The sequence below is a fragment of the Rhamphochromis longiceps genome, linkage group LG11 (assembly GCF_057381845.1).
Source record: "Rhamphochromis longiceps isolate RC_006_pf linkage group LG11, R_longiceps_female_GT1.1, whole genome shotgun sequence".
Classification (NCBI taxonomy): Eukaryota; Metazoa; Chordata; class Actinopteri; order Cichliformes; family Cichlidae; genus Rhamphochromis; species Rhamphochromis longiceps.
In genome coordinates, this window is record NC_140567.1 from 37,876,413 (window position 1) to 37,887,229 (window position 10,817).

Consider the following 10,817-nt stretch of genomic DNA (forward strand, 5'->3'; position numbering starts at 1 on the left):
GCAGTTGTCTAAGCATTTCACTGCATATCGTACTGTGTATGACTGTGTACGTGACAAATAAAAATTTGAATTTGAATTTGAATTTGAAACTGTAGAACATGTCATGTTGCAGTGTCAGAGGTATCAGGTTGAGAGGAGACAATTGATTCAAAATCTCAGTAACCTAAAAATCGAACTGGATCTTGTTGATTTGTTGCGAAAGGAATCGGGAAGTAAAAGTTATCAGGCCTTATTTCAGTTTTTAAAAGAGGGGAACCTGTTTGGAAGGATTTGAGGATTTTTTTTTTTTTTTTTGAGCGTCGTTCTAGACCCTACTCCATACCAGTTGGTGGCGGTAATGCACCTTTCAATTGTTTGCCAACCGCCAGTACAAATGTAAGAAAGAAAGAAAGAAAGAAAGAAAGAAAGAAAGAAAGAAAGAAAGAAGAACGCTTACACTCCACTTCAGCAGGTGGCGCTAACGCACCTCTACAGTGATTTTCCAACCGCACTACGGAAGCCGTAGAGGAAGAAGAAACTCGAAGATGGAGGATTTGGTGTCTGTTGAGAAGAGTCCGGTAAGAATCGGTTTCCCCGGTTTTCCTTTTCTTACAGTGAATTCTGTGTGATGGGCTTTCGTAAACTCACGTGTTAGAGTGTGTCTGTCAGCGTGTGTGTGTCGCAGTTTGTTTTGCTGGTCGTTAAAACGGTGAACCGCAAACCTGCCGATTCATTCTCAGCGCCGCTGCTATGTCATCCAGTTAGCCGCTAATGTTAGCATCACGTTCGCAGATCTCAAGGAAAATGATTTGTTTTCTAAGTATGTGAGGAGTTTGTAAACCCGTACTCAGTAAATGTGTGTATTAATTAGTCAGATGATGGTTTAATTGCGGAACTCGGTGTTTTAAGCACCGCAAAGTAGTCAGTTATTGGTAGCTAGCTGTGAAAGTAGCTAATGATTGTGATGATTGTGTAAAGCAGCTGCTGTGCGGGTCTCTGTGATTTTGGCTTTGTCCCTGAATGCTGAGGGCTGTTTATAACGCCACATGTTTGTGTTTTTATTGTCGCCTTCGCAGGAAGACATGCCGGCGGTACTGAGCTCCAGACCTCAGACGGGACTCTCCTTCCTGGCACCAGAACCAGAAGATCTGGAGGACCTGTACACCAGATACAAGGTCTTATTATCTGCTGTTTAAGTTTCACAGATTTACACACACTTAAATGGGTCCACTTTGGTAAAAAGACTACAGGAGTCCTGAAAAATCCTATCGTGAAAGGACACTTATATTAGTGGTTCTTATATATCTTTGTACAACTTGCGTCATTCACACACCTGAGTGCTTTTAATGCACACATTCACAACTTGGGGTTCATTATCTTGCCCAACTAGGGAATTAGAACCACCAACCTCCCAATTAGGTGACCTACTCTACTTCCTAAGCTAGGAACGGAAGGTGAGAGGTGGGGGACACAGGTTCATGTAGAAGGCAGTTAGGTCCAAATTAGTGGCTTTTTCTGATTTCAAAGCTCTTCTCACATGGGCATCAGCAGGTTTCTGCTGGGATGTGGTGGAAGACACAGGAGAAGTAGTGCAGCTGACTCAGTTGATCTGCTTCAGTAGCAAACAGCAAATTAATGGCGACTTCAAAACAGACCAAGTGAGAGACCCGTACTTATTTGAAGTTCACCGCCTGGAAAACAGTGGGCAGTGCATTATAGATCCAGGATTATACTTTGTTGGGTCCACTTGACAGAAATGTGGATGCATGTACCCTTAAGGCTTCAAACAAATTGTTGATGGTGTCATCAAGCTGCGCCTGTTTTGGTCGAAAGCATTGCAGCAGCTGGAAACGACGTCATCTGCAAATTATGGCAAATAACAAAGAGACAAAGCACTTTTGGAATATGGGGAAAGCCAAAAACTGCGCTTCCTCCACTTCTGTACCATTGATTCATTAATGTTGAATTCTCTCCAGCTGCTCTGTTCCCATGTAGTTGCACTATATTAATAACTAACCTCGTATTGTGAATGAATGAGCTCAGTTGTTCTCCAGGCTGAAGTTTGGCCCGTGTACAGCATCCTGCTATGCGATTGCATTTGTCCCTGACCACCAGAATCCCTCACATCAACTTTTATCGAGTGGAAAAAAAGTTGGCTTCATCCTCCAGCTTCACTGTGCTAATGTTATGCTAACATAGCTGTGTCGCTAGCAATCACGTAGCACAACATTATATACCAGCTAGTCCAACTTCAGTAACCCTGCAAACGCCACTGCTGTTTAGTTTCATTTATGTTGGAAGTGGTAGCAGAGCTGTACGTTTGAATTAGTTTCAAAAATCTCTCAGTCAGAACATGCTATATCATGTTTAGGTGGAAACTAGCGAGCTAACTTCCTGCTAACTTCTAACTCCGTTGAATTTAATAAATTCTGTTTTCATGGATGTTAAACTTAATAGTTACACCTGGTAAAGCAGCAACGCTGATGATTTTATTACAGATGAAATCATTTAGACAGTTTTTAACTCTCAGTGATGCTGCAATGTTCGTTTGACTTTGGGACCTGAAGATGATGGAGTTTAGGACCCAGATTACTCCGCGAAGCTCCTGACTACGGCAGCCGTAATGCTCTGACAATCCATCAAGCAGGGCGGCTTCATAGCTTACCAAAGTCGTATAATTTTTGGACAGTTTCTGCGCGCCGTGTAGCACATAAAATCGGTTCGAGGTGAGTAAACACAACCACAATTCATACAAAAGGCAAACTGACGATTTTTGAGAAAATTAAAGGATTTTAAGTGTGCCTTATAGTGTGTGAAATACGTTATACAGAAGAAAAGAATATATCGCGATACATATCGTTCCCGCACATGCTTCAAATTATACCATGATATGGACTTTAGGGCATATCGCCCTAGTCTGCAGCTTTCTGTGTCCACATTGTCTTGCTGTTGTCGCCCTCACAAACATGCCAGAAATGGTGTCACGGCTGTTGCCACTTGTTGCGCTCTGGTGTCATTTCAGCTTGTTACACGCACACTCTGGTGTGAGTGGCACATCTGTGTTTATTTTCATTACAGTGACATATGTATACATGAGCAAGTAGTATTACTATGAGATGCTGAAAGAAAGAAAGAAAACAGAAAAACCTTCACCATCACTTTCCTGCTCTTTGAAATGTCGAGGAAAAGTGCCGAGCATGTACAATGTGTGGACGTGGCCTCAGTAACAGTACCAATAGTTGAAGTGTTGAGAGGATGTTCAGGGTGAACATTTTAATAACGGTTGCTTTTGTCTTTGGAACATTCAGTGTTTCTCAGCTGGGAAAAAAGGTTGGTTTCGGAGCTGTCAAACAAATTTCAAAAAATGTTTATAGAATCAAGTAAATCATTTTTTACTCAGAATTCCACGTAGTGTGTGTGTGTGGTTAGGATAAACAGCCTGTGCTACTGTGGGCTGGTGGTCCCTGCAAGACAAAGTTTACAGTCAAAACGCCCTCTGCTCAGGACTTAACTGTGTCCTTCAGCACTCTCACATTTTGCTTAGTTTGAATTCAAATTTTTGTTTCTAATCATCATGTTAAATAATCCAGGTGAAGTTATTGTGGCTGTTTTCATCGAGCAGCCTTTGGCATAGAAGCTGCAGATGTGACCTGCAGCTCCACCTTCATCTCCAGCAGGCTCTCACGCTGCTTTTGCTGTGTCTTTGCAGAAGCTGCAGCAGGAGCTCGAGTTCCTGGAGGTGCAGGAGGAGTACATCAAAGATGAGCAGAAGAATCTGAAGAAGGAGTTCCTGCACGCTCAGGAGGAGGTGAAGAGGATACAGAGCATCCCTCTCGTCATTGGCCAGTTCCTGGAAGCTGTTGACCAGAACACAGCTATTGTTGGTTCCACTACAGGTACTGTGGGGGCAAAAAGGCAAACTTTAATAGATCTACTAAACCAAAAGAAAGGGTTCTCTATTAGCATAAATGGATTATTACATCACTTGGAAATCAGTAATAATTGTTTTTGCTATCTTTCAGCAGGCCCTTTAACCTGACTCTGTGATAAATAATTAAACCCATAGATTATAAATGAATGAAGCTGCAGATGATGCATACGGGCTTTATCATGTTCCGGCTTTCAGATGTGCCATGTGCCGTGTACGCCTTAAATGTGTAATGAGCCCTGTTCCTCCTCCTCATTCCTCGTTGTCAACCTTTCAGGGTCGAACTACTATGTGCGGATCCTGAGCACCATCGACAGAGAGCTGCTGAAGCCCAACGCCTCGGTGGCCTTACATAAGCACAGCAACGCTCTGGTGGACGTGCTCCCCCCGGAGGCCGACAGCAGCATCATGATGCTGACGTCAGGTACGAAGCCTTCAGGCTCTGACATGTTCAAGCCCTGTCGTGGAAACTCATCACAGTGGGCCGGAGCTTTCTTTGTTTCTGCACTCACGTCTCATTAAAAATATCTGAAGCTGGCGCGTTCACTTTAACCATCAGAGCTGGTTTAACTTGTGTGTGTTTCTGCTTCCAGACCAAAAGCCTGACGTGATGTATGCCGACATTGGTGGTATGGACATTCAGAAGCAGGAAGTGAGAGAAGCTGTGGAGCTGCCTCTCACACACTTTGAGCTCTATAAACAGGTCAGATATTCAAGTGACATTTTCACACTCGTCATGGTCCACACTGCTAAACGCCAGACGCACAAACGGTAACTAAAGCCAAGTGTTAACTACACCTGGTCTTAGCAGTGCAACACAAAGGTTCAAAAAGAAAGTTTTAAAAATATAAAATGAGATTTACACTGAGCGCAGTGGTCGTCTATGCTTCCTAGACGTGCTCCAAACTAGTCACATGACTTCTGGCCACAGGCTGTATATAAAATATGGACGTCGTGTCAGCGTTTGGAAAGTGAAGCCAGTGTAAACCTTAACCTTGATTCTTCATAATGACCTGCAGGACCATTATTGTATACATGTGTATGAGAGAACCTCAGTAAAAACCTTCCTGATAGGTTTATGATCTCAGTCGCTGTTGAATAAAACATGTTAACTTTGTACATTTTAGCTCCATGAAAGTTTAAAAAAGACTCATTGGGGGATACATGTAGACTGTAGTACACAGCTACGGCCAGAAGGTGGCAGAAATGCATGAAGATGTTTGTCAACAATGACTGTGCAACAAATGTAAACAAAGGATGTTACATGACTTATTTTTTTATCACGAACCACTCGGTCATATTCAGCCTTCTGACTCTTTCCTCAGATTGGCATTGACCCTCCCAGGGGCGTCCTTATGTACGGACCTCCAGGCTGCGGTAAGACCATGTTGGCCAAAGCCGTGGCTCACCACACTACAGGTAAGTGCAGCAGGACGTGATGTGCACCTGTAATACATTTAACTTTAAAAGGCTTTAATATGATTTTTATAATAAGTTGTGTTTCACCGATTTTCTCTCTGCCTGCAGCGGCGTTCATCCGCGTGGTCGGCTCCGAGTTTGTTCAGAAGTATTTGGGGGAAGGTCCTCGTATGGTGAGGGACGTGTTCCGGCTGGCAAAAGAAAACGCCCCCGCCATCATCTTCATCGACGAGATCGACGCCATCGCAACGAAGCGTTTCGATGCACAGACCGGAGGTACGAAACAGCCCGACTTTTATACATGTTGTTTTTAGCCCCTGTCCTGCACGCGACTGTCTGCGTGACGAACTCGGCCGTCTAACCTCTTTGTTTCCTCTGCAGCTGACAGGGAAGTGCAGAGAATCTTACTCGAGCTGCTCAATCAGATGGACGGATTCGACCAGAATGTCAACGTCAAGGTGAGCCGAGCCTCTTAACTGTTTCCCCCTGTGGCTGCACCACATCTCTGCGTGCTGACTCGAGCTGCATTTCATTCACTGCATCGTTATCACTGCGTCTGCTGCAATCCAGCTTAGAGAGCATCCCCGAGGCTCACGGCGTCATTCATCAGCACCTTAAATGGACATTTTGCCCTTGAGCTGTTTACACATGGAGTGCAGCTAAGACTTGTACAAAGAACTCCTTCCTGTTCTGATGAATGCTATAACCCAGAAAGGTTTTTGGGGCAGATTTGTTTTTCTCTGCCAAAATAGTTCTTACAGTGAGAAAAGTGCAGGAACTTGATGGTTAAAATGTTACAAATGCACACGCTCAGAAATAATCAGGAACACTGTATCGTATTTATTCTCATTTGTATCATTAACAGCTTTTATTTGTGCTTATTTATGTGAGCATATTTATCATATGTAACAGATTCATGTAGTGTAGGTAAATCCTGTCTACTCTTTGTGGTCTGAAGCTTGCTTTGAAGGTGATTGCTGTTCAATTGCAGGCAGACAATTCCAGGCTCTGGTTGCCTAGGTAACTCACTAATATATTTACTGTCAGGTTACATGTCAATCGGCCTTTGCTGTGCTCTCACTGGCAGTCACTTGAGGCGATCGCCTGAAAGCTGAGAAAAGTTTCTCGGGTTATTTTCTGTTTTTTATAGTCGCTCGATGTGGGGAAATCTCACTGAGATCATGTGGTCTTCAGTCGCCACGGTGCTTCCTGTTTGGACGCAGCTCAAGTCGAGAGTAGTCCTCCAAAGAAATGATTATCCACTCTTCCGAATCATTTCTTCGCCATATTTCCAAAGTGAGTTTAAGGCCTTTAATGAGGATCAATCTGCCTGTCGTGACGCTGGTTTGGACCACTTTCTTAGTATGTTTATCTTCTTCTAACTCTGGATGTTTTCCCAGAATAAATATTCTGAGACTGAATTCCTAACATATCACAGATGTTCTTGTCCAAAGTCTCTGAACGTTACGTGACGTACAGCCTGGAGTAAATCCTCCTCCTGTCCCGTCCAGTAAAAACAACACACGTCTCTAAAGTTAAGTAACCTTTAGTTCATTGACATTAGTTTATTCTACCACAGTATCCAGTCCCATTCTTCATCATCCCAGCACAGAATAATATACAAAGACTGTGTTTTCTTCCAAAATTCAAAATTACTGTGTCAAGAAGTTCAGCAGCTGTCGGAGCGGTAAATTAGATCTAAAGGGCCGTAATGGCAGATCGTGGAGGATTTAAAGAAGCGAGATCCAAGTATTCCAAACTGGTACTTCATATAATAACCATTGTAAATAAATGGGAGATTAGTAATAAATAAAGCTCATTGTGCGTTATCTTTTTATAAATAGTTGAAAATGCCATGAAAAAGCAAAGATTTCCGACAACACGACGCAGGCTCACTGCAGCTCGACGGTGTTTACAGCAGAGTGATGTCACTCCCTGCTGTCCTCCATCACCTCCACCTGTTGGTTTTCTCTTTATTTTTTCTGTTTTTCATTTGAAGAGCTTAAGAGTTCAAGGAAACCTCTGTGGAGAGACAGTCCAAGTTAAAGAATAATCATCTGTGCCTTTATTAAGTGAACACATCACATGTCACGTTTACAATCATGTGCTTTAAGAACATGTCAACCCCTCTTCCCCGTCTTCAGGTGATCATGGCCACCAACAGAGCCGACACTCTGGACCCGGCTCTGCTCCGCCCGGGTCGTCTGGACAGGAAGATCGAGTTCCCGTTGCCCGACCGCAGGCAGAAGCGTCTCATTTTCTCCACCATCACCAGTAAAATGAACCTGTCGGAGGAGGTCGACCTGGAGGACTGTATCCTTTTGGCCCTTGAGCTTATTTTGTTCCCGCTCTGCAGCGTTCACCTCAGCACGTAGTAACTGTCTCACTTCAGGTTTTCTCATTTAAACGATTCACTGTGAGTTTCTACATTGTTGGGTTTCGTTTCCGACTCTGGGCTGTTGACTTCTTTGGCTGGAGGTTTTGTTGTGTTTAGTCTGCGAGTCCTTCCATCTGCGTTTACTTTTGCATGTCTGTCCTCCACATTATTCACTTGGATTCAGGGCCGAACTGGTTTCCACACTCGCGTTTGGCATAAAACACACCAACGGCTTGCTTTGCATTGTAAAGTGTTAGAGATGAAAATGTGCTCCCTGCGTACTGTTTACATCGCACCTCCTCCATAGACACCTCATCACTGCTGCTGTTCATTGAATGCTGTTTTTGTTGATTCGGCCTTCACTGACACACAGATGTGGCCCGACCAGACAAGATCTCTGGAGCTGACATCAACTCCATCTGCCAGGAGGTGAGCTATGCGCTACACCTACTTGTTTACACTTTTTAAAATAATGCATCCATTAAGTATGAGTTATTAGTGATAATGTGTTAAATACAGTTTGGAGACGTCTTAAAATTTGATCGGCTGTGAGCTGAATGTTACTTCGATCAGCCAGTTTTAAATGTAGAAGCTTTTTTGAGCCGTTCGCTCCACGTGTTTAAATTTGGGAGAGTTTTCCGTCCAATGCTTTTCCTGACGCCACCTAAAGGGAACTGAATCGGCGACCTTTTGTTGACGACCTCTTCCTAAAAGCATCGGCTCAATTTCAATTTAAAGCTACAAGATCATAAAACGAGCGCCAAACGTGGCCAAAAACCACCTGTGTGAGATGTTGTGTTTACTCTGGGAACTTTAAATTAGACTTATAATGGTTTTAACCTTATTTACTTTCATTAATAAGATAAAACTGATTACTTTTCTTCTTGTCTTGTCTCAGGCCGGCATGTTGGCAGTGCGAGAGAACAGGTACATCGTCCTCGCCAAAGATTTTGAAAAAGCCTACAAAACGGTCATCAAAAAGGACGAGCAGGAGCACGAGTTCTACAAGTAGACGGAAAAGATCATCGGGAAGAATAAAGATGTCCAGACACACGTCTGTTATTGATTTCCGTCTGTGTCTGTAACTACGGCGAGTCTTTTGTGAATTCACGACCTGCGTTGATTTTTGGACTAAATTTACTCACTGTGGTGCTCGTGGCCTCACGTCAGCCCCGTGTCACACCACCATGTGAAGGAGTGTGTTTTCCTACATGCGCTCCTCTGGTTCCTAAAATATCTGGCCCTGACTGTAGCTCGGATAGAGCATTTGTATCTGTGTGTAGTCTGAATAACCCGAGAAATACATTAAAGATGTTTTCCATAAAAACAGGAAATGATGGTGATTGTTTTTCTACTTCTGGCTGAGCCATTAGAGCAGCAACAAATGTTTGTTATTCGATGGAGAATATTAAGCGGGAGTCACTTTAATTGATTTAAACGCAGTCTCGCATATTTTAGGGTGGACCTTAGAGCCACGGCAGTTTTAGATGCTTCGATGCTGACTTCATTTTTCAGATCCAGCAGTCGCTGCGTTGTCACCACTCCGGACCAGCACCAGCCTTTTCATTTCATCTTTGTGGCACCGAAGCACCCGTTTAGACCTGATACTCACTCTCTGGGTGGGACTTGGCTTCATCGATGGGGATCAAACAACACAAAAGTTACCTGTTCTTTAATGGCTGAAGTAATATCAGGTACAATCGCAACATTTACCAGATAAAATAGATACATTTATTAATCAGCAGTGGGAGCCATACATGAGATAGATGTAGTCCCGTGTGGATAAACTGCTGCCGCTTTTTGGCTTCTGGAGTTGACAGAGTCGACTCAGATGGATGCCGGTGCTGGGCCGAGCTTCTCGGCGCACCCCTGCCGGTCTTTGCGTCTCTGTTTTTAAGTTTGCCCGTGAGTTGAAGCATTGCAGCTGGAGGTTACCGCTGCCCCTTGAAGTGGGAGGAAGATGATTAGGAAATCAAATACACAAGTTAAAGAACCGCCTGTCCATCAGAGTGGTGGTACCTACAGGGGTGTGGTAGGAAGGATGTAGGTGACCTGGTCGAAATAAAAGGGACAGAGCTGCGGGATCGCTATTTCTGGGCAGGAGGACATCCTGGTGAATATTTGATCCACCCTGTGGTTTCTCCCAAAGCACTGTCGAGGGAAGAGTCTGTACCACAGGCCTGACACCACAACATCCATGCTGCTTTGAGCCGTTGAGGCGCTGACAGGAAGTAAGCTGTAGCGAGGTGGCTGGCCTGTCATCTCGATAACTGTTATCTTCGCGGAAACAGGTAAACAAAGGTGATTCAGTGCAGAGGCAGCCACAGCGATCATTCATCTAAACGCTTGTCTTCTGAAAGCATAAATGTTATCTTACCTTAAATGTGTTTGTAACCTGCTGCAGGCGATGAGTGAGTTGTTTATCTTTAAATTCCAGATCATCACAGTTTTAAATGACGACTTTGGAATGAGTATACAGACTGTATATTAAAGATGGATGGGTCCTAGCTGACATTTTTTGGGGGGGCTCCGTGTGCCCGTCTATAGACACACCCTTACTGAACCCAAAATATGATTATCATACAGAGCAGAAGTTCAAAACCTGCTGACAGCTGACGGCAGTGCCTCCCAACGAAATGAATGTCAGCTTTGATTTCTGTGAACCAAATTCAGATTAAATGGAAATTACTGCAGTGAGCTTTCTCTACCAGCACACATCCTGCTATGCTTCCTGTGCCATTTACCCTTTAGCCACTCGCCTAGCAGGAAATTTATGCACCTCACGAAACTCATGGCCTTGTTCTGGATTATGTAATTGCCAGGGACACCCTCAAAACCTAAAAGTATAAAATAAAGTCGAGCCCACCACTGATTGTATTACAGGTAAGATTTCAGGGTAAGATTTATAGATTTGTAATTCAGATGAAATGTCTGTACAAAGGTCGGGAAAACAACTAATCTCCTTTAGGAACCTGTAAAAATAATAAAGCCATAAACAGTGAACAGAGGCACTGAGTTATTAAGAATATAACAGACTTGACTTCTAAAAACTGCCCTCAGGTTTGGCTGTGGGGGAATAAAGCACATTTACACAAAGACAGCACTCAGGTACAA

At 43.7% G+C, this 10,817-nt stretch overlaps 1 protein-coding gene across 1 annotated transcript; it reads left to right on the forward strand.

The window, feature by feature from the left end:
• Positions 1-404: 404 nt before the first annotated feature.
• Positions 405-9,037, forward strand: psmc4 (proteasome 26S subunit, ATPase 4). Its single transcript, XM_085423953.1, has 11 exons — positions 405-557; positions 1,056-1,154; positions 3,689-3,875; positions 4,185-4,331; positions 4,501-4,610; positions 5,233-5,326; positions 5,435-5,602; positions 5,708-5,784; positions 7,471-7,639; positions 8,077-8,132; positions 8,602-9,037. The coding sequence occupies exons 1-11, from the start codon at positions 525-527 to the stop codon at positions 8,713-8,715; spliced, it is 1,254 nt and encodes a 417-aa protein (XP_085280079.1). The 5' UTR covers positions 405-524; the 3' UTR covers positions 8,716-9,037.
• Positions 9,038-10,817: the final 1,780 nt, after the last annotated feature.